The sequence below is a fragment of the Pezoporus flaviventris genome, unplaced genomic scaffold, assembly GCF_033815535.1.
Source record: "Pezoporus flaviventris isolate CSIRO_AGI_PZ_B2104156 unplaced genomic scaffold, CSIRO_AGI_Pfla_v1 ptg000650l, whole genome shotgun sequence".
In the NCBI taxonomy this organism is placed as follows: Eukaryota; Metazoa; Chordata; class Aves; order Psittaciformes; family Psittacidae; genus Pezoporus; species Pezoporus flaviventris.
The window spans coordinates 83,244-107,666 of NW_026893196.1; the positions used below are offsets into that span (position 1 = coordinate 83,244).

The 24,423-nt window shown below is 44.0% G+C and overlaps 1 protein-coding gene across 1 annotated transcript in view; it reads right to left on the minus strand.

Moving 5' to 3' along the window:
- Positions 1-24,186, minus strand: part of LOC133264135 (sphingomyelin phosphodiesterase 3-like) — a 79,384-nt gene extending 55,198 nt beyond the window's left edge. Inside the window, exons 1-2 of the mRNA XM_061444062.1 lie at positions 24,011-24,186; positions 14,648-16,274 (exon numbers count right to left, since the gene is read on the minus strand). Of these exons, the coding sequence (XP_061300046.1) occupies positions 14,648-15,985 (1,338 nt within the window). The 5' untranslated portion in view covers positions 15,986-16,274; positions 24,011-24,186. The remainder of the gene's footprint in view (positions 1-14,647; positions 16,275-24,010) is intronic.
- Positions 24,187-24,423: the final 237 nt, after the last annotated feature.

Genomic DNA, 24,423 nt, shown 5'->3' on the forward strand with positions numbered 1-24,423 from the left:
AGGGAGAGGATATGCTAGCATGGTGTTCAGCCCCAACTTCTGAATAGTCCAGGAAATCTTGTCATCACAGGGAGTCTCTAGGTTTCTTTGTGAAAGATCTGTTACCCAATATACCAGTAAATCTACCAGAAAGATCTACCAGTATCCCAATTCCAGTGTGACAAAGTGCACAGAGCATACATTGTTAGTTTGCATTCACAGAAAACTGGATTTAATTCATGGCATATGATGTAGTGGTTTCTCCATTTCCATTCATACTGCATTATCCCTTGTGTGAATGACAGAGGTGAAGTGTTTTATCTCATTACAATGAGGAAACATTTTTTTCCTCTGCCCTTTCAGCAGGATGGCCTGCTGACTCAAAGCTAAGACTGATCTCACTTATTCAATGAGGAGGTAAAAGGTTGCTGTCTTCATTCACCTAGTTCTGGTACTCTGCATGTGGACCATTCGAAGCAATACACATCTTCATTGTTCCTATAAACAGTGAGCGGCAGGAGGAACATGAAATTCCAAAAGCTTTGTCTTAAAATTCTTGTAAATCCCCTCATGGGTCATCAGACCTCTTTCAGGAGTCTAAACAGAATAGTAGCAATAAGGACCAAGTCCAAGACAGAATAACAGGAAAAATGGAAAGTGCATGATGCTGAGAAGGCTCACAAACAACGCAGTCAAATATTCTTCCCTGCTTTTCCATACTTCAGGGTTATTTCAGACATCACTACCAAACACCAGGTGAATCTGGTGAATTGTTAGTTCAGTAAAGTCATTTTTTATTGGTGGTTTATTTTTGGGAGGGAGTATTTTTTTGTTTGTTTGGCTGGTTTGGGTTTTTTGTTTGTTTGGTTGGTTTTTTGGTTTTGGTTTGTGTTTTTTCTCTTTTTAAGCCAATAGAGACAAAACTCTTCTCTACAGACTTTGCCAGCCTAGGAAAAATAGCTAAACAATGAGATGCTCTTGTCATCTATAAATATTACCAGGAACGATTATTATTTCTGAATTATTTAAGCTAAAGAGCAGTTTTATTATGAGAGCAAGTGGCTGGAAACTGGGAATAGACCTAGGTTAGAAATTAGAAGGCTTGAGAGGAGTTCTTGAACTATACCTCATCTCTTAGTAGCTAGGCAAAAAAACCCCTAGTTATATCAACTATAGAATTCAAGTTCAAAAAGAATGCATCCTATTTCCCCACATTGACAGAATAATTAGACTTAGTTCGGTCCTATCATAATTTACAGATTTCTAACTTTTGGGTAAGCCGATATGCTGACCTAAACTCAGTACATGAACCAGTTATTTTATCTCTGATGTTCTGAGAACTGCAGATATTCACAGTGAATTCCCTGGATGAAGAAAGTCATGATCACTGCAAATCTAAGAAGGGGCATTGGTTGATGAGAAACTTAGCATGAGCTGGCTTCAATGTGTGCTCACAGCCGAGAAAGACAACCGTACCCTGAGCTGCATAAAAAGAAGTGTTACCAGCAGGTCAAATGAAGTGTTCCTGCCCCTATACTCTGCTCTTTTGTGACCTCACTTGGAGTACTGTGTGCAGTTCTGGTGTTCTCAACAGAACTTGGACATGGAGAAGGGAGAGGATACGCTAACATGGTATTCAGCCCCAACTTCTGAAGAGGCCAGAGGAACTGAAGAAAATTCGAGAAAAAAAAGAGGCTTATAAAAGGTGGAAGTAAGGAAGGGATGTTGTCCGGGAAGCTAGAGACCAGGTTAGGAAAGCTAAGGCCCAGTTAGAATGAAACTTGGTGTCCTGGGTTCAGCAGTAGCAGTCATTTTTCTCCTTCTTGGTAGCCGGTGCAGTGCTGTGTTTTGACTTTCAGCTCGGGAACAGAGCTGATAACAATGATGTTTTGGTTTGGCCAAGGACTTTGTGAGCCTCATACTCTGCCAGGGAGGAGGGGAAGCCGGGAGGAAGCAGACAGGACACCTGACCCAAGCTAGCCAAAGAGGTATTCCATACCACAGCACGTCATTCCCAGGATGTAACTGGGAGTTAGCCGGAAGGGCTGGGAGACTGTGGGGTTGGAGGAGGTATCGGTCGGTGCTTGGTCAGGCCGGGGGCGGGGCAAGGTATCAGTCGGCTGGTGGTGAGGTGTTGTATTCTCTTCCCTTGTTATTTCCTTTATCAATCATTATTACCACTTGTGGTAGCAGTAGTGATTTGTGTTATACCTTAGTTACTAAACTGTTCTTATCTCAGCCTGTGGGAGTTACATTCTTTCGATTCTCCTCTCCGTCCCTCCAGGAGTAGGGGGAGGGAAAGAAGGAGGGGGGGAGTGAATGAATGAGTTGCCTGACTGGGTTTAAACCATGACACTTGGCTAGGGACGTGAAAGATAACAGGAAGGGATTCTATAGGTACTTAGCGAATAAAAGACTGTCTAGGGACAGTGTAGGCCACCTCTGGAAGCTAACGGGAGACCTCGCTACCCTGGATTTGGAAGAGGCTGAGCTTCTTCATGACTTCTTTGCCTCAGTCTTCACTGGCAAATGCTCTGACCAACCCACCCAAGACTTTTAAGGCAGACACAGGGACAGTGAGAATGAGTGCCCTAGGCCCACTGTAAGAGAGGGTCTGATTCGAGACTGTCTTAAGAGCCTGAAAGTGCACAAGTCCATGGGACCTGATGAAATCCATCCACGGGTCCTGAAGGATCTGGCGAATGAAGTCACTGTCCATCATATTTGAGAAATCATGGCAGTCAGGTTCCCAACCACTGGAAAAAGGGAAATGTAACGGTGGCTGAGAAAGTTGGGGCTGTTCAGCCTGGAGAAGAGAAGGCAATGTGGAGACCTCATAGCAGCCTTCCAGTATCAGAAAGGGGTCTACAAGTATGCCAGAGAGGGACTCTTCTTTAAGTTCTGTGGTGACAGGACAAGGGTAACGGGTTAAAACTTAAATAGGGGAAGTTTAGATTGGATAGAAGGAGGATGTTCTTTACTGTGAGAGTGGTGAGGTACTTGAACGGGTTGCCCAGGGAGGTCGTGAATGCTCCATCCCTGGCGGTGTTCAAGGCCTGGTTGGACAAAGCCTTGGGTGAAATGGTTTAGTGTGACGTGTCCCTGCCCATGGCATGGTCTTTGGAACTAGATGATCTTAAGGTCCTTTCCAACCCTAACTATTCTATCATTCTATGTTTCTATAAGATAAGAGCATCATACTATTGAAAATCTCATTTGTATGGAGGACCACGATTGTATTAGGTGAATTATTCCTGACTTAGTATGTTTATCAACATTTTCATAGGACAGGATTTATGTTTACCAGGTTAGTATTTAACGTAGTGATTTAAGAAGCAAAATTTTCTTCTTGAGGTTATTCTTAGCCTTTTAAGAACTAAATTTTTACATGACTCAATTTGCATGTATAATGTGTACTGCAATCAAAATGGTCGCAGTCAAATTACGTACTTTTTTAAAGGACTCTCAAACCTGAAACTGCCCATGTGCAGTTTTGTTGTGATCAGAGCAGTTTTGGTTCAGGCTGGTATTGTCCTGTTATGGAGAGTGTTGGAAAGTTAGTCTGTTAGGGACAGTGGACTAGTGCTTATGAAAAAGCAGAAGGGTGGCTATATATTTTGAGAAATTAGCTCTAATATTTTCACTTCTAATAATAGGGCAACAGGTTTAATAGTAGCAAGGGAATGATCGCAAAAGAGTACACTTACTGTGCCTTCCTTTGATCTTCTGAAATCTATGTGCAGGTATGCACATTGTGCAGGTATCCATTGTAGGCACCAGGCAGGGTTATTCCATATATTAACAAGACAAATAATACAATATAAGGCAGAGTGGCTGTTATCCAAACAACCTGCTGACAACCAAGATCCCAATGGTTAATCAGCTGTTACAAAAGATTTAAGAAAGTGTGCATTTTCTTAGTTTTGCCCATTCAGTTAGATGAAGAAGCTTTTTGTAGGACATTTTGGGGGGAAAATGCTGTTACGTATCATGAATCTTTATACATATATGTTTACTGATACCAGTAGGAGGCAGTTCTGACAGACTTGGAGTGCTTACACATTACCAGTGTATTAGACTGCTGATTACCTGTTCAGCTGTATATGCATTTACTAAACAAGTGCAGTCTTTGCCTGTTGTTTGGTGATACTTTCATGACAATGCACAAAAATCTCTCAGTGCATCCAACCCTAGAATTACTGTTGAGGTGTTTTCTGAGGAATGTCAAAGAATAATTTCAAATTACTTTAATCAGATTTTTCTCTTGTCATGGCATTTTATATAATAAAACCAAAGCATGTTAAACCATTGAAAGGCTAGTTAATTTGGCTAAAAATTCGAGGCCTGTTTAAGACAATCTGAAGTCTTTAAAAATTTTTTCTGGATGAGACCACTAATGCTGAAAGGAAAATTAATATACTAGTAAAATTTCCAGTTGGAATCTCACACAAGCAAAACTTGTCAATAAGGCTGAATAAAGGCTGAATCGGTATTGTGCATTTCCACTGTACATATGTGAAGTCCTCTCACATGGTTTGGTCTCAGAAGATCCATCAGAAGCAGTGATTTACCCCCTTGCTCTCTAAAATTGGGAGACTTCTTAAAGGAGACAAAGAAGGTAACTGAGCTAGAACAAGAAGCTGAGATCAGCTCTGCCTTTCCTGAAGTCTTCACGCCTATCCACAGACTAAAGAAAAGAATGATTACCACCACCAAGAAGCAAAGTTGCCACCGAGGCAAGCCAAGGTCCTGGATTCCATGGCTTTCTTGCAGGTGTTGAACTCCTCGCCTACATACCAGATACACAGAAACAAATCGAAGTCACTGAGGCAAAATGCTTTTATATATCTCATCCTGTGGGCAGGAGAAATGGATACTGCACTGCAGTAGTAGTTGCCCTACTGACATTGCTAGCAGTGGAATCTGTTTCGTGGAGCTGTGTATTGTGGTTCTTCTACAATGACTTTATGGTATCACTAGCACCATAGTGCCATAATGACAGCACTCCACTGGAAGTCTGGAAGTGTTTAGGGATTTCGGAAGTGTCATTTGTTGATTCTTGCTTGAACATCAAACAGATGATCAGAGAGGCTGCAGAATCTCTCTCCTTGGAGATTTTAAAAATTGTCCAGTAAAAGCCTTAAGCAGATTGATTTATTTTTGAAGTTAGCCTTGAATTTGTGTAAGGAGTTGTATCAGGTGACCTTCAGAGTCCTCTTTCAACCTAAGATATTTTGCGATTCTAGATAAGCCAACAGCTGCCTTCCTGCAACTTGAGCAGTTCCAAATTTACTTGTGATATCTATTTAAAATAAGATATTGTGAGGGTCCAAAAGCGGTTGGGAAGGAAAAGTAACAGCTGGTAAATTCAATTTGGATACAGTGCTCTCTGTTGTTCACTGAGGCAGTGGAGTGACAGCAGAGGAAATTCTGTTGCACACCAGGGCAGGCTAATTCTTTTGAGATCTACACAGTGAAATGGATTGAAGTGTAGAAAAGAGTGTTTGTCCTCATGACTGGTGACATCTACAATTAGAGTTGTTGTCGTGGTTTAAACCCAGTCAGGTAACTTGTTCACTCACTCCCAGTGAGTGGTGCCGAGCTGACAACAATCGAGGTCCGTGTCCCCCCCCCACCGGGGCTCTCCCCTTCCCCGCTCCCGGAGGAACAGGGAGGAGGATCGAAAGAGTGCAACTCCTACGGGTTGAGACAAGAACAGTCCAGCAACCAATGTACAACACAAATCACCACCGCTACTATCAACTACAACAATGATAAGGGAAAATAACAAGGGCAGAGAATACGATACCACCGGCCAAGAAAACGAGTTCCACCCGGAAGCCCGTGTCCTTCCTGGTAACTCCCAGTTACCCCTCACCCCGGGCATGATGTGATGTGGTATGGAATACCTCCCTGGCTAGCCCGGGTCAGGCGCCCCATCTCTGCTTCCTCACAGCTTCCCCTCCTCCCTGGCAGAGCATGAGCCTCACAAAGTCCTTGGTCAGGGTAAACATCACTTAGCAACAACTGGAAACATCGGCTTCACCAACACTATTCTCAGGCTGGAAGTCAAAACACAGCACTGCACCAGCTACCACAAAGGAAAAAACATGACTGCTACTGCTGAACCCAGGACATTATCCACCCCTTATTCCATACCATTCACGTCGTGCTCAGATCCCACATTTTCAATACACCATCGCTCTCCCACATATATACATCCATATACATACAGACCAAGAGGAAAAGATCATTTTCTTAGTGCATGGACCAATCCCTATAATGCTGCCGAGTCCGTTCGGTCCATGATGTTCAAAGTTCATTCTCTGTTGGGATGATGGTTGGAGGGAAGTCAGGGCCAGTCGCTGGTGACCTGGAGACATCTAGTTGATGGGCTATAAAAGCATTACACAGCAGGCAACAGCATACAATTGAGTTCACTGGCTGTTTTCCCCTAAAATCAAATCCCCTTGAGGTATACATCGGACTTCCCCATCTTCCCGCATTACCCACCAAGTATATCCAGGTCCCTGAGCAAAAGCAATCCCACGAGTGGGTTTGCCTTTACCTGAAGCAGGAATTACCCAGACTGTCTTCCCCAGCAAATTCTTCATATGCACCACGGGAACTTTGTCCCCCTCTACAATATGTAAAAGTTCTGACTGGGCTGGGCCGGCCCTGTTGGCAGATCCTCTGGTGTTGACCAACCAGGTGGCCTTTGGTAAGTGTGTATCCCAATGCTTGAAAGTTCCCCCACCCATTGCTCTCAGTGTACTTTTTAACAGCCCATTGTACCGTTCGATTTTCCCATAGGCTGGTGCACGGTAGGGGATGTGATATACCCACTCAATGCCATGCTCTTTGGCCCAAATATCTATAAGGTTAATCCGGAAATGAGTCCCATTGTCTGACTCAATTCTCTCTGGGGTGCCGTGTAGCCACAAAATCTGTTTCTCAAGGCCCAGGATAGTGTTCCGGGCAGTGGCATGGGGCACAGCGTATGTTTCCAGCCACCCGGTGGTTGCTTCCACCATGGTAAGCACATGGCGCTTGCCTTGGCGGGTTGGTGGCAGTGTGATATAGTCAATCTGCCAGGCTTCCCCATATTTATACTTCAACCATCGTCCTCCATACCAAAGAGGCTTTAACCGCTTGGCTTGTTTAATTGCAGCACACGTTTCACACTCATGAATAACCTGGGCAATAGTGTCCATTGTTAAGTCCACCCCTCGATCACGGGCCCATCTATATGTTGCATCTCTGCCCTGATGGCCTGAAGTGTCATGGGCCCACCGGGCCAAAAATAATTCACCTTTATGTTGCCAATCTAAGTCCATCTGAGCCACTTCAATCTTAGCCGCTTTATCCACTTGTTGGTTGTTCTGGTGTTCCTCAGTGGCCCGACTCTTGGGTACATGGGCATCTACATGACGTACCTTCACCACCAGGTTCTGCACCCTGGCAGCAATATCTTTCCACAGTGCAGCAGCCCAGATGGGTTTACCTCTGCGTTGCCAGTTGCTCTGCTTCCATTGCTTCAACCACCCCCACAGGGCATTTGCCACCATCCATGAGTCAGTATAGAGATAAAGTACTGGCCACTTTTCTCGTTCAGCAATGTCCAGGGCCAGCTGGATGGCTTTCACCTCGGCAAATTGACTCGATTCACCCTCTTCTTCAGCAATTTCTGCAGCTTGTCGTCCAGGAATCCATACAGCTGCCTTCCATCTCCGATGCTTTCCCACAATACTGCAAGAGCCATCAGTAAACAAGGCATAATGCTTTTCACTTTCGGACAGTTTATTATATGGTGGGGCCTCTTCAGCGCCTCTTCCAGGTCACATGATAGAGAGGGCTTACAATCGAACTGTAATTTGGGATGTGCATTCTCCAGAACCCCACTGCACCCAAGAAAGCTTGCGTTTCTTTCTTATTAGTTGGTGGAGACATTGCTATTATCTTGTTGATCACATCTGTGGGGATCTGTCTACGTCCATCTTGCCATTTTATTCCCAAAAATTGAATCTCCTGTGCAGGTCCCTTGACCTTACTCCGTTTTATGGCAAAACCGGCTTTCAGCAGGAGTTGGATTATTTTCCTCCCTTTCAAAAGACTTCTTCCGCTGTTTCGCCCCACACAATAATGTCATCAATGTATTGCAGGTGTTCTGGAGCTTGCCCCTGTTCCAGTGCAGTCTGGATCAGTCCATGGCAAATGGTAGGGCTGTGTTTCCACCCCTGGGGCAGTCGGTTCCAAGTGAACTGGACACCCCTCCAAGTAAAAGCAAACTGTGGCCTGCACTCTGCTGCCAAAGGAATTGAGAAAAATGCATTGGCAATATCAATCGTGGCATACCACTTGGCGGCCTTTGACTCTAGTTCATACTGAATTTCTAGCGTGCCCGGTACGGCAGCACTCAATGGTGGTGTGACTTCATTCAGGCCACGATAGTCTATTGTTAGTCTCCATTCTCCATTAGACTTTCGCACTGGCCATATGGGGCTATTGAAGGGTGAGCGGGTCCTGCTGATCACCCCCTGACTCTCCAGTCTACGGATCAGCTGATGGATGTAGTTGAAGTTTGAGCAGCTGCTGTACTTGCCACTGGGGTAGCTGTGCTGTTCATTGCAGCCAAAGTTTGAGTAGCGACTGTTGCTTTGCCCTCAGATCCGCCGACATTCTTTTCCTTTTGAAGGTGCTGGATAGTGTTGAACAAGGCCCTGTAAGCATAGGCCAAGCCCCAGCACGTTGCCGTGATTTGTCCATCTCTGCTATGGCCAGAATGACCACACACCTCATTTAAGTGTTTTACTAATTCTTCTGGATTTTGCAGTTGTTCAGTAGTGAAATTCCAAAGTACTGGAGGGGCCCACTGACCTAGATACTTGCCCATACTATCCCACACACCCTGTCACTCATGGCTGTCCAGCCTCAGGGAAAATCTCTCGGTCCTCCTACATCGTCGTTTGACCCCAGACAAGACCCAAACCTGACTCTGCTTAACTCTTGAAATCAGTAGTGGGCAAAACACACACTGTATGCGTGTTAGCATGGTGATTCCCATCACCATCAGCAAACAAGTCTCAACAGCATTAAAAGGCCATTCAAAAAATTCAAAACTTTCAAATGTAAATGGTCTGGGGGGACGACTGGGAGGGTAAAAGGATGTCTCCTTCACAGGTTGAGCACCTGAGAAGGAGAAAAAAGATGTGTAATTGCTAAGCATCTCCATCATATACCTCCCAAAGTATAAAGGTGGTGACCACACTGGGAACATAAGCCAGATCAGTTTCATGATCAATGATTCTATTGTATTACAAGTCATTACCATAAAGTACAATGGGACAAAAACCTTAGCCCAAGCCCCACACTTGAAAAACACTAATACAGCAAATACCGGATGGAAGTAAGATACGATATACTGAAACTGTGAGATCAAGAGGAACAACCTTGAGAGCCAATAAATCAGCATTGTGACAAGTGACTATCAATCCTTTCAGATCGGTTCTTATCTCAAACCCTCATGCCCCACATTGGGTGCCAAAAACGAACTGTCGTGGTTTAAACCCAGTCAGGTAAATTGCTCACTCACTCACAGTGAGTGGTGCCGAGCTGACAACAATCGACGTCCGTCCCCCCCCCTCCCCCGCACCGGGGCTCTCCCCTTCCCCGCTCCCGGAGGAACAGGGAGGAGGATCGAAAGAGTGCAACTCCTATGGGTTGAGACAAGAACAGTCCAGCAACCAATGTACAACACAAATCACCACCGCTACCACCAACGACAACAATGATAAGGGAAAATAACAAGGGAAGAGAATACGATACCACCGGCCAAGAAACGAGTCCCACCCGGAAGCCCGTGTCCTTCCGAGTAACTCCCAGCATGACGTGCTGTGGTATGGAATACCTCTTTGGCTAGCCCGGGTCAGGCGCCCCATCTCTGCTTCCCCACAGCCTCCCCCTCCCTGGCAGAGCATGAGCCCCACAAAGCCCTTGGTCAGGGCAAACATCACTTAGCAACAACCGAAAACATCGGCTTCACCAACACTGTTCCCAGGCCGGAAGCCAAAACACAGCACAGCACCAGCCAACACAAAGGAAAAACATGACTGCTACTGCTGAACCCAGGACAACAGGGAAGAGGGTGGGTAATGGAAAATCATTTCCTCTTCACTGGAAACAGAACCTATTCTGAAAGGAAAATGTGTGAAACCCTTTTACCTTGGCAGCAGGGATCTGCTCTGTGACAACTCCCTGAAAATAGTTTTGCCTTTTTCTTCAAAATAATTCAACTTTCATTAGATGTTTAGTTTTGAGACCTTTAATTTATCTCTTTTTCAGTTACATTTGTAGTAAGGAGACAAGTTGTACTCTTTAATGAATGCCAATTTTTTTCTCTGAACAATTCTTCTCAATCTGGATGTTGGGTCTTTCCTTATGTCCTGGGTTCAGCTATAACAGTTATTTTTCTCCTTCCTAGTAGCTGGTGCAGTGCTGTGTTTCAGCTTTACTCTGAGAACAATGGTGATGACTTACCAATGATTTAGTTGTTGCTAAGTAATGCTTACTGTGATCAAGGACTTTTCAATCTCTCATGCTCTGCCAGTGAGGAGGTGTACAAGAAGGCGTGAGGAAGCAGAGACAGGATGCCAGACCCAAACTAGCCAAAGGGGTATTCCATACCACAGCACATCATGCCCGTTATATAAATTACCCAGAAGGGCCTGATTGCTGCTCGGGTCAGGTTGGGTATCGGTCGGCGAGTGGTAAGGAGTTGTATTGTGGGTCATTTGTGGTTTTTTTTTTCCTTTCCCCTTTTAATTTTATATTCTTTCCCTTGTTATTTCCTCTATCATTATTATTATCATCTTTGGTAGTTGTAGTAGTTTTGTATTATACTTTAATTTTTGGACTGTTCTTACCTCAATCCATGGGATTTACATTGTTTTGATTCTTCTCCCCATCCCTCCAAGAGTGGAGAGGGAAGAAGTGGGGAGTGAGCGAGCGGCTGCATGGTTCTTAATTACTGGCTGGGCTTAAGCCATGACACCTGAGGTTCAGAAAGATTTGAATACAGGTTTCATCCTCCCAATGAGTGGAAACATTCAAAATATGCAAGTCTTCTCCCCTCACTCTTATTTTTTTTTAACAACATAAAGAGCAATTGCTCCTTTGCAGAGATGCAACCTGTGCAAGGAGAGCAGCTTCATAAGCACACTTCCAAAACAAAGCTCAACTGATGTCTTTGCTACTTCAGGAAAAGGAACACTGTGCTTTTCACAGGAGTCAGGAACTTACACAGAGTTTGCATAGGACAGAGTCCTAACTCTACATCACAGCTGCATGAAAAAAAATTAGGAGACTCCAGCTCTATAAGTCCCTCTTACTATATTTGGAACCACACTGAGATGAACTCAGATGTAGGAATAGATTGCATGAGATACATACAAAATCTTGTAAGAGCCAATAAAAGAAGTGTCTAAAAGCAATGATAGAAGCTGTCCATTTGGAAGGGCAGAAGAATGGCTAGAATAACACTATCAGTGACAGTTAGAATACACTTTGCTGGCTTGCTGTTATCCCAGTGTAAGACCTAGAGACTTCTGAAATTAATGGACTGATTCTTAGCGACTTGAAAAACAAACCTGTCTTTTACTTACTGTAGCATTTGTCTCCAGAGTCCACACATCCTCAGTTGCTCATTAAGCACTACATCAAGAAAACCTTCAAACCTACTTTGATTCAAAGCTAAAATTTAATAGGTGTCCTGGGTTCAGCAGTAGCAGTCATTTTTCTCCTTCTTAGTAGCTGGTGCAGTGCTGTGGTTTTGACTTTCAGCCTGGGAACAACGCTGATAACACCAATGTTTTTAGTTTTTACTACGTCATGTTTAGTCTGACCAAGGACTTTCTGAGTCCCATGCTCTGCCAGGGAGGAGGGGAAGCCGAGGGGAAGCAGAGACAGGACACCTGACCCAAACTAGGCAAAGGGGTATTCCATACCACAGCACGTTCTGTCCAGTATATAAGGAGTTACTTGGAAGTGCTATATCACTGCTCAGGTCAGGTTAGGTATCAGTCGGCAGGTGTTGAGCAGTTGTATTCTCTTCCCTTGTTATTTCCCTTATCGTTATTATTATTGGTGGTAGCAGTAGTGGTTTTGTGTTATACCTTAGTTACTGGACTGTTCTTATCTCAACCTGTGGGAGTTACATTCTTTTGATTCTCCTCCCCATCCCTCCGGGAGCGGGGGGAGGAAGGGGGGAGTGAGCAAGCAGCTGTGTGGTTCTGGGTTGCTGGCTGGGCTTAAACCACGACAATAGGTAATTAAAACTTTCTGTGTGTGTGTGTGCGTGTGTGTGTTTGTGTGTGTGTGAAAGAAATGACCAATGATCACTTACTGTACAATCAAGAAAGAAAGAAATTAATTTCATATCAGGGCAGACTTAACTCAGAAAGAAAAATAATTTAGGTATAAAGTACAGAATGCCAGAATGATACAGACATGTAGAAAAATGGACTTTCAGCAGGGCCAAAATTCTGTCATATTTAAGAGAATGTAATCATCTTCAAATCTTCATAATAATTGGTCCCTATTCCCTGCTCAGCGGTAAAATTATTTATCAACTTGAATCCCTAATTAAGTTCATCATCCTAGTAGAATTTTGAAAAGAGGCTTAATTTTCTACATTAGAAATGGAGACACTGTGGTCTGACTGGAAGGGTAACAGAACAGTAACTCAGCAACAGGGATCTGAAAGCAAATTGGTTTTAGTCTCTTAATCCCTAATGTATGTTGAAGGGCAGTCTGTGTGACCCTGGTAATATTTAGAGTGCACAATGTGTATGTTCAGATTTTGCATGCAGTACTTTATGATGAAAACAGTAAACTTTATCTGTTTATAAACAACATGTAGGAGTACAGTGTAGAAAGCTTAGACCCAGTTTTTGGAAACCTGCATTCAGATATGGATAGGCTTTTGTTTATGTGAAATGTATATGAAATACTAAACTATCATCAGACTGCTGATTCTAATATTTTCTTTTCTTTATGCAAGCCACAATACCAACAGGTTTTGTTTTCTTTACACATTAAAAACTGTAGGTACAACCCCTATCCTGATCCTTATTAATAATCCATATTCTCAGTAGCTGTTGATGGCTTTCATTGAGGATTCATTGGTATATACACTAGAAAGTATGCATAATGTGAGCACCTGCTGTATTTTGCTAGCAGTAGGAAAAGAAGTTCAGGTTTTACTTAGTGAAACCCATTCCAAACTGTGACAAAATCACAAAATACAAAATCCAGTATTCTAGGACATTGTCACATCTTTTTTCTTATTTACTCTTCTTTGTATCTCTCCTTAACAATTCTTTTGCAACCAGAAGAGAGGGATAGCCATACATTTCAATGCAATTCTTTCAGTTTTATCCTATTTGCATTTAGACTTTTGATCGTCTACCTTGGGTTCAGCTGTAACAGTCATTTTTTCCTTCCTAGTAAATGGTGCAGTGCTGTGTTTCAGCTTCAGTCTGGGAACAATGCTGATAACACACTGATGTTTTTAGTTGTTGCTAAGTAATGCTTACCCCGATGTCGTGGTTTAAACCCTAGCCAGACAGCTTGTTCACTCACTCACAGTGAGGGGTGCCGGGCTGACAACAATCGAGGCCCCCCCCCCTCCTCCTGGGGCTCTCCCCTTCCCTGCTCCAGGAGGAACAGGGAGGAGGATCAGAAGAGTGCAACTCCCACGGGTTGAGACAAGAACAGTCCAGCAACCAATGTACAACACAATACCACCGGCCAAGAAACGAGCTCCACCCAGAAGCCTGTGTCCTTCAGGGTAACTCCCAGTTACCCCCCACTCCGGGCATGACGTGCTGTGGTATGGAATACCTCTTTGGCTAGCCTGGGTCAGGCGCCCCGTCTCTGCTTCCTCATGGCTTCCCCTCCTCCCTGGCAGAGAATGAGCTTCACAAAGTCCTTGGTCAGGGTAAACATCACTTAGCAACAACCGAAAACATCAGTATCACCAACACTGTTCCCAGGCTGGAAGTCAAAACACAGCACTGCACCAGCTACCACGAAGGAGAAACATGACTGCTACTGCTGAACCCAGGACATTATCCACCCCTTATTTCATACCATTCATGTCATGCTCAGATCCCACATTTTCTTTCAGGTCCCACATAAACACACAACGTAGAATCATAGAATAGTTAGGGTTGGAAAGGACCTTAAGATCATCCAGTTCCAACCCCCCTGCCATAGGCAGGGACACCTCACATGAAACAATGTCACCCATGCATAAGCTGGTTTCCAACAGTAATACCCATTGTACTATGCTGGTGTTACAAGGCTTAGAATTTGTGCAATTATGAAAGAGGTTTCTGTAGAAAAAGAAACTAAAATTACATGAAAACTGCTTCAGTATTTTGACAACTGAAATGATACTCAAGTTCTATCTCCAGAAGTCCCTCATTATTTCATGCACATACATCACTTTAGCACTAGGCCACAAAACCTATATATAGGTTATATCAGGAAATCTAAATCTGATAGCGCTTCTTTGAACTCTAAGAGAAATGACTGAGAGAAAACAATGTAACTTTATAATTTGCCCCATATATATAGTCAATATATATGGCTTCAAAAAGGCTCTTACCTTGAGAAACAAGGCTCCTTTGGAAGCCAAGGAGTCTGTCCCTCTTCCATTGGGGTAACAGTGATAGGCAGCATCCATAACAGGATAGCGGCTGGCAAAAAGTAGACCACTGTTCACAAACTTAAAGCTACAGCAGCTGTGGCAACTGTAGATGCCAACATCATAGACAATGTATTCAAAATAGTGATGAAGCTGCTCTTTCAATTTCTCTGCAGCTCTTTTGTCAAACACTTCCTGCAAACACAGAAAGTCCAAGTTGGCAGGGAAGAAAGCAGAGATCTCATGATCAAAAGTCTCATCTGTATGGTTTTTTTTCCACACTGAAGTTTTCTTCATGATTGAAGCTTTGTAGAGGAGCTTGGTTTTGACAGTGCTTTGGTCCACTGTAACATCTCCAACATGAGCTTTAACTAAGGATTCTCGTGAGGCAGAGCAGCTGTATAAATTCCCATAATCTCCTTCCTTATGTTTGTGGTTAGGTGTTTTTGTGATCTCTGCATCATTTTCCAGGGAGGGTTCTGCTGGGCCGCTGGCATGAGCCTGGCCATTGACGGCATCTGTTTCTGTATCTGACATTTGGCCATTATCCTCTCTGTTTATGCAGACAATATAAGAGTTTTCTTCTCCCTCATTTGTCTCTCTGGTTCTACCCTTATCTTCTCTACTATCTTCCCCATTGTTTGAGCCAGAATTGTCTCCTTTATACTCCATTGATGTTGTCCTTTTGATGAAAGAATTAACAGTATGATTAGTGCTATCTCCATCCTGGGGCGAGACTAAGCTGCTAAAACTTGCTGCACTGATGGAGGTGTTGGTAGGAGAATCAATGCATATTTTGATCTGTGGTCTGCTCGCCCCATTTCGGATCCTCTGGCCAATCTCTTTAGCCCTAGTCTGTGTATTGAAAACATTATTAAATCTTGCCAGAGAATCTGGCAGCAGGCAAACATTGGCGCTGCTGAAGCAGAAGCTCTTTCCATTCCCTGCAGCCTTCCATTCAGTGAGCAGTGTGGCTCCATTGGCATGGTTCTTGTCTTCTAATCTGGAGTAGATGTATGGCCTTCTGGCTGACTGGAGTGGGGACCATAAAAAAAAGCCAATGAGAGCAAAAGGAAGAGAGGCTATCAACAGTGCCAAGTAGATGGGAGTGGTAATAATGATGCAGAGGGCATGAAAATAGCATGGATCATCTACTCTTTGACGTTTTTCATAGGTGGTTGGAACAAAAGAGGCCACAAGCCTATCTGCTAACCAGTAAAATGGGAAAATCAGGCCCCAAGAAAAGGAATGCAGAAGTGACAGAAAGCTGTTGGGAAACGGGGAAGTGTATAAAACCATTGCAACTTAATTATGACAACACTTGAAGGCCTACTACATGATGTCACTGGGTCAATCATCCATAAGAAGACTGGGAGAGAACTGGGGGAAAAAGGTCCAGTCAGGAGTTTGCTTTTTTTCCCAGTGAGAGTCAGTAACAAAACTTTAAGAGCACCATTTCACTGTGTTGAAGTAAAAATGAAACAAAGCCACTGTTTCTGTCTGGCTTTTAATCATCTAGATTTGTCAGAGGATGTCATTGTTCACTGGAGACTGCCATAACGGAACACTCCAGAGGCAAAAAGGAAATCTGTAAGAACAAAAGAGACAAAATATATGCAACAGTTACTGGAAGTTTAAAGCAGTTTTTCTCACACTGATTTTGCTTTACAGTCCAAATTATTACCTTTTTTTTTTTTTATTTTAGCATTTTTGATAGCCTGTTAAAGACTATGGATCTAGGGCAAGTCCAATGACAGGGAACTGGTATTTCTGCAAAAAGTGACGTGATGGAGATGCAAAGGCACCTTGTATTTAAGAACAAAAAACATTTGCTTACTATAAAATATTATTTGCATTGCTGTGCTTTATAACAAAATGGGCTGATCTAAATCACTTAAAATACTCTTTGCATGATTTAATATGGTTTCAAATTTTTATTTTCCAGTTAAAAACAGTAAGTCAAACTGCTTTGTGTTAATATTTAGGTATTTAATACTCATTTATTTCAAACTGCAGTTAAATTTCATTCAGCTACAGTCCACAAAACCTCCTAATATGATCTCCTATTACAGGCTTCTTACATATAGTGAATACTTAAGTAAAATATAAATCAATCATAATTAACATTGTTGGTTTTAAATTCCATTTTTCAGCTTTGGAGGAAACAATACTAATTGAATATATCAAATTGGAAAAAGTTTCACATCTTACTTCTGAAGACAGATGATGTCTTTCAGAAATTGTCTTACCAGCTGAGAAATTATGACCTGAGGTATTTAGCAATTGTCATGATTAACCATTCACCAAATAAGCAAAAGAGGGGATGTACACTGGACCATGCTTCAAAACCTATCTTTAGTTTTGACATCTTGGAGAGATGAAAATTACATATGAATATTTATTGGCACAAGTTCAATTAAAGTTTGGGGCTCTCAAAGAGACAAACTTAAGGAAATAGTAGTTTGATATTTACTTTAAAACATTTTGCAGGGCACCCAGATACAGAAGGACATTTCTGTTTCTACCTAACAGAAAATAATATGATACAGGACACAGAAGAGAAATAGCTTTACAAAGCAATGCCGCCTGAGGATAAAAATGCAATCCTTCAGTTTTCTCTCACCTTTGAGATTTTTGCTTCTTCAAACCTAGCTGTTACAAAATAATTTATATCCCTACTGTCATATTTAATTATGGTACACATGCAATACCAGACTGTGACACAGAGAATATTGTACAGGTCAGAAGCAGTAAGGCATTAGAATACATGTCTTAACTAGCTCTCTCCTTACCACTTCTTTGTCTTCTTTTTTTTTTTAATCAATCCTAAGAAAATTCTTCCCTCAGTCTAGATTCTCAGTCAGTAGGACTAGCCACAGTACATCAGATTTGCAGCCATACATTTTTGGTAGGCACCATGGCAAAGAAGAATTTTAATACGGGAAAAGATGAGAATGAGAGAGTTTGGCAGATGTTTCTTCCCATAAGTGAAAAGCAACCTCAGGGCAAGCAAGCATTAGTCTGAAAAATCTAGTAAGATGGTGAAAGGGGCTCACAACAAAACCTGACTGAAGATAGGAATCAAATTCTAAACCAGAGTGATGATACGGAGAAAACTCCAGGAACAAACTTGCCAACAAAGTTTTCAAGCTGACAAGCAGGTATTCTTTATTGCAGCTCCGGGAGACACAGGGGATAGCTCCACCTAGCGTGTATCCCCCCAATTGCCACACAAACCGTCCTTTTATAGCCATTGGGCATATTCATGACGCTACTTATGGATTACATCGTTTTCCAGAGAGTTCCTCGCATGTATACAGAATTGTGGTGGTGGTCTCTGAGGGTCGTTTACTTCCTCCAACAATCTTCATCACTTCTGGCAGCCTTTGAAGCATGCGCAGTAGATGCTCATACCAGTTTAATTGGCTCGTTAGCACCAGAGACATAATAATCCTCCTATCCTCCTACTTATCAGTTAGTGTAACTGTAGCCCATCCTGGACACCTGCGGTTCCCAGATACTCCTTATCCCTGTGCCCTGTTCTTCTAGACTGTTTTTTCTTAAAACTATGTCAACTATAACGATTTATCTTGTGAGAATTCTCAGTATGTTCTGTAGCTGCACTCTATTTTTTCTATGTATCATGCACCTCAGTAATTTTCCATTGCTACTGTTACAAAGCCTTCAAACTTAACATTACTTAAAACTAATTCTAAAGAATATTCCATTTTGTTATTTTGTTCCCCCCCTTTGTCTCAGTGAGAAAAATCAGGTTGGGTGGGGGCAAGATTATGAAGACCTTCAAAAGCAAAACTAAGTAGTTGGAACCAAATGCTACAGAGAAGGTGATGTGGTTTAAGCCCAGCCGGCAACCCAGAACCACACAGCCGCTCGCTCACTCCCCCCTTCCCTCCCTGTTCCCGGAGGGATGGGGAGGAGAGTCGAAAGAATGTAATTCCTACAGGTTGAGATAACAGTTTAGTAACTAAGGTATAGCACAAACCACTGCTGCTACCACCAATAATAGTAATGATAAGGGAAATAACAAGGGAAGAGAATACAACCGCTCAACACCCGCTGACCGACATCCAGCCCAACCCCAGCAGTGATCTAGCACTCCCAAGTAACTCCCCCCATGTGGAGACAGTGTTCTCACGGGAGAATGCATAATTAGTACATAAACTCTGAATAATCCTGAAAGATACAGCAAGGCCATGAGAGGCCTGAAGAAGCTTAAGCAAGCAAGATAAGAAGAAGCTGGATTCATTGAGTTAATGAGAACTGTGGACTGTTGGCAAGCTTTCAAGGTCAAGTTCTCACACCTGTGTTTAACCAATTATATGTTAGTCACTAAGGGTCTTCAAGACATGTATCCAATCATAATATGCCAAATCACTGTAAGTGCATGCAAGAAATAGTATATAAGGAGTTAAGGCTTTGTAATAAATTTGGCAATCACTTGATCACATTGATCGTCTCTGCGTGACTCCCGCGTCAAAACCCCCATTTTATATAGTGGGCATGACGTGCTGTGGTATGGAATACCCCTTTGCCTAGTTTGGGTCAGGTGCCTTGTCTCTGCTTCCTCCCGGCTTCCCCTCCTCCCTGGCAGAGCATGAGACTCACAAAGTCCTTGGTCAGACTAAATATGACTTAGCAACAACTAAAAGCATTGGTGTTATCAGCGCTGTTCCCTGGCCAAAAGTCAAAACCACAGCACTGCACCAGCTACTAAGAAGGAGAAAAATGACTGCTACTGCTGAACCCAGGACAGAAGGAAAGTCAGTAAGCAGATGCATCAGAAAGGATGTCAGTTCCACAACAGAAAGCTGCTTTTAACTGCTGTGTCCTGAGCATGAAAGGAAAGCTGTATCTCAGAGATCTGATGTAGCCTCTTCCAAGACAGCAAACGATGCATATTAAATATGCATGTCCTGATATCAAGGAAAAGATCACCAAAACCTGGCCACCAAGCTGTGCTACTGCAGCCACACACACCGAGCCTTCAAATGTAAGGATAACACCCCTGCAACTGCTCAGGGCCCACTTCACCCTCTGCCAACACCAGGCAGGCCATTCAGTTTAATGGGATATAAGGTCCTGTGTATTTTTGCCCTGATGGTAATATTTAGATGGAAATCAGAAGGGTTAGATCAAGGGAGTGTGGCTTTTTTGTTGTTTTTAATTATTCGGTTAGCATAACTTTCACAACCTTATGCAACATATTTGAGTTTAAAGAAATGAGTGACTCGTCAAGTGCCAAATAACAAATGCTTGGCATTTACTCATTGCAAAAGGTATTCTGGGATGCTGATAATAGAGGGAAGCCTAGCAGATTTGTTTTCCTGAATGACTTTTATGACTCTTTAGTAAGAATGCTCGAAAGAGACTTTGGCATCTACATATCAGAAAAAAAAAAGCAAACAACTTAAAACCTGTCCAATTGCGTAATTAACATTAGAAAAGAAATAACTATAAAGAAGTTATTCTATTCTTTTGGATTCTTAAAATGCTTTCTAAAAGCCTTGTCTATTTATGTAATTGATCAGCAGATCAGAACATTTCCCGGGTGCCAACAGTGCCAAGGGTGAACAGAACACTGTGGTTTGGGTATGTGAAGATAGACTGCAACTTCCAGGCTAACTACCTTTCTGGTGAAAGCTGCACTTATGTTGCAGACTATAAAATCAATTTGATTTTTACTATTTTAAGATAATACACTGGAAAAAATGCAGATCCTTAGAATCATAGAATCAACTAGTTTGGAAAAGACCTTTGGTAAAATCAAGTCCAACCATTACCTCAGGGCTGCCAAGACCACCACTAAACCATATCACTGAGGGCCTCCTCTACATGGGTTTTGAACACTTCCAGGGAAGGTGATTCCACCACTTCCCTGGGCAGCCTGTCAATACTTAATCACCCTCTCCGTGAAGAAATTTCACCTAATATCCAGTCTAAACCTCCCCTGGTGCATCTTGAGGCTGTTATCTTGTCCTATCACTTGTTATTTGGGAGAAAAGACTGATCCCCACCTCACTACAATCTCCTTTCAGGTAGTTGTAGAGAATGATAAGATGCCCCTGAACCTTTTCTTCTCCAGACTAAACCCCCCTCGTTCCCTCAGCCATTCTTTATAAGACTTATTATTCTGACCCTTCAACAACTTTGTTGCCTTTCTCTGGCCCGACTACAGCACCTCAAGATCTTTCTTGTATTGAGGGGCCCAGGACTGAACACAATACTCAAGGTGTGGCCTCACCAGCACTGAGTACAGGGGGATGATTGCTTCCCTGGCCCTGCTGGCTACGGTATTTCTGATACAGGCCAGGATGCTGTTGGCCTTGGCTGCCTGGGCACACTGCAGGCTCATGTTTAGATCCATCAATCAGTACCCAATGGTCCTTTTCCACTGAGCAGCTTTGCAGTTAATCTTCCCCACGCATGGAGTGTTCCACGGGGTTGTTGTAGCCCAAATGGAGGACCCAGCACTTTTCCTTGTTGAACCTCATGCCATCGGACAGAGCCAATCAATCCAGCCTGTACAGATCCCTCTACAGAGCCTTCTTATCCTTCAGCTGATGAGCACTCCCAGCCAACTTGGTGTTGTTCGCAAATTTACTGAGTGTGTACTCAATTCCTTCATCCAGATCAATGAAGATATTAACATTAGTCCTAAAACCAAGCCCTGAGGGACATCACTAGCAACCGGTCACCAACTAGATGTGATACCATGTAATACTACTCTTTGGGCTTGGCCATTCAGCCAGTTTAAATAAAGATTTTTATGATCATAATTATACTCAGAAGCATGATAGAGACATCAGAGATCAAAAGAGATGTTCCTACCTCCAACATAGCTTGCAAACTAAATAAAGAACATTACAAGTCAAAAAATGATAGAGAAACAAAAGTAAAGGAAAAAAGAGGCTTATAAAAGGTGGAAGAAAGGACAGGTGGCCTGGGAAGAATACAGGCAGGTTGTCCAGGAAGCTAGGGACCAGGTTAAGAAAGCTAAGGCCCAGTAAGAATTAAACTTGGCTAGGGACGTTAAGGATAACAGGAAGGGATTCTATAGGAATGTAGCAAATAAAAAACAAGGGACAAGGTAGGCCCCCACAGGAAGCTATCAGGAGAACTGGCTACCCAGGATTTGGAGAAGGCTGAGGTTCTGAATGACTTCTTTGCCTCGGTATTCACTGGCAAATGCTCTGACCACACCACCCAAGTCTTGGAAGGCAGACACAAGGACTGTAAGAATGATGACACTAGGCCCACTGTAGGAGAGGATCTGGTTCAAGACCATCTGAAAAACCTGAATGTACACAAGCCCATGGGACCTGATGAAATCCATCCGCAGGTCCTGAAGGAGCTGGCAAATGAAGTTGCGAAGCCGCTGGCCGTCAAATTTGAAAAATCATGGCAGTCAGGTGAAGTTCCCGATGACTGGAACTATAACCCCCATTTTCAAGAAGGGGAAAATGGAAGACCCAGGGAACTACAGACCAGTCAGTCTCACCTCTGTGCCTGGCAAAATCTTGGAGCAGATTCTCCTGGAAGGCATGCTAAGGCACATGAAAAACAACAAGGTGCTTGGTGAAAGCCAGCATGGCTTCACTAAGGGGAAATCATGCCTGACCCATTTGGTGGCCTTCTATGATGGGACTACAGAACTGATGGACAGGGGTAGAGCAGTAGACATCATCTACCTGGACTTGTGCAAAGCATTCGACACTGTCCCACACGACATCGTTGTCTCTAAATTGGAGAGACATCAATTTGATAGGTGGATGACTCGGTGGATAAAGAACAGTCTGGATGGCCACAAGCAAAGAGTTGTGGTCAATGGATCAATGTCCGGCTAGAGAACAGTAACAAGTGGTGTCCCTCAAGGATCAGCATTGGGACCAGTCTTGTTTAACATCTTTGTTGGTGACATGGACAGTTGGATTGAGCGTGCCCTCAGCAATTTTGCCACTGACACCAACCTGTGTGGTTCGGTTGCTACACTGGAGAGAAGGAATGCCATCCAGAGAGACCTTGACACACTTGTGAGGTGGGCCAAGGGCAACCTCATGAAGTTTAACCATGACAAATGCAAGGTCCTACACCTGGGTCGAAGCAATCCCAGGCACAGCTACAGGTTGGACAGAGAAGAGATTCAGAGCAGCCCTGCGGAGAAGGACTTGGGGGTGTTGGTTGATGAGAAAATGAACATGAGCCGGCAGTGTGTGCTCACAGCCCAGAAAGCCGACCGTGTCCTGGGCTGCATCAAAAGGAGCGTGACCAGCAGGTCAAAGGAGGTGATCCTGCCCCTCTACTCTGCTCTCGTGAGACCTCACCTGGAGTACTGTGTGCAGTTCTGGTGTCCTCAACATAAAAAGGACATGGAACTGTTGGAACAAGTCCAGAGGAGGGCCACAAGGATGATCAGGGGACTGAAGCACCTCCCATATGAAGATAGATAGGCTGTGAAAGTTGGGGCTGTTCAGCCTGGAGAAGAGAAGTCTGTGTGGAGACCTCATTGCAGCCTTCCAGTATCTGAAGGGGGCCTATAAGGATGCTGGGGAGGGACTCATCATTAGTGACCGTAGTGACAGCACTGAGGGGAAGCCTGAAATATCAGGCACAGCAGCACAATGCTGGGCTGTAAATGACTTCACGTGGGATGAAACTTGTCATTTGGCCTTAAACACAGTGGAATTTTGTACTCCCTTTTGACACCTATTCACAGAAACAGTGTCTGCTAGTCTATCTGCTTCTGCTGTTTGCCTTGGCTCCTGGGGGGGGGGGGGAGGGAGGGGGAGGGGCATTAATCCACACAGAAATAAGAAAGAAATTGCTGTGCAAAATCTATCCAAGCACTGCAGCTGAGGAGGTTTCTCGAGGAAACCATTTTGCAGTCTTGACTATAGCACTATCTTATCTGCCTGACAAACACTGCCTTTATTTCCTCCACTGCTGAACTACAAGAATAGGAATATGATTCCAAGAGTCAATTAATATATTTAGATGTTTGGTGTTTTTTTCCTACATGTAACTAAGCAGAGATATTTGCAGTTAACCAGTCATCCTACTCTTCTCTTTCCCAAACCCATGAAATTAAAATAACAAAACTAATTAAAAAGCATATGCACTGCACCGCATTATTCCTTGTGGTCCACCTCGCGGTGCTCTCTCCCTCCAGACAACTTGTGTCTCCATCAGCCTCCGGCGCTCGGCTGCCTAAAGCCCCTTGTTCCGGGCCCCACCGGCAGCTCGGAGGCGAGGGGGCAGGCGGGGGTGCAATGTGGATGAGCAGGGAGGGAATGGGGGAGGCTTTACCTGCCGCGTTCCCCTGTGGAGCCAGGGTCGCCTGGAGTTGCTGCATCCACGGCGGGGCGGCGCTCAGAGTGTCTGGCGGAAGCGGCTGGGAGCCGGGGCAATTGCCGCTCCGTGGAGTACCGCCACAGCCTCTGCCAGCCGGGGAAGACTCAGCACCTAGACTCTGAACAGCTCCACTCAGCGGCGCTTCCCGGCGCTCCCCGGCCCGCCTCCCTGCGCTGCGCTCCCGCGGCAGGCGGGGACTCGGCCCGCGGGCGGGGGCGCCGGGCAGAAAGGGCTGGAGTGACCGCAGCTCCCAGCCGCCCCCCGCGGCGGTAACAGATGTGTTCCTAGGGGCAGCCGGGAGCTGTATTCCTCTTGCTCATGCAAGTGGCGTCGGGGGCTCGATTGGGCGGGGCTGACTGCCGGCCTGC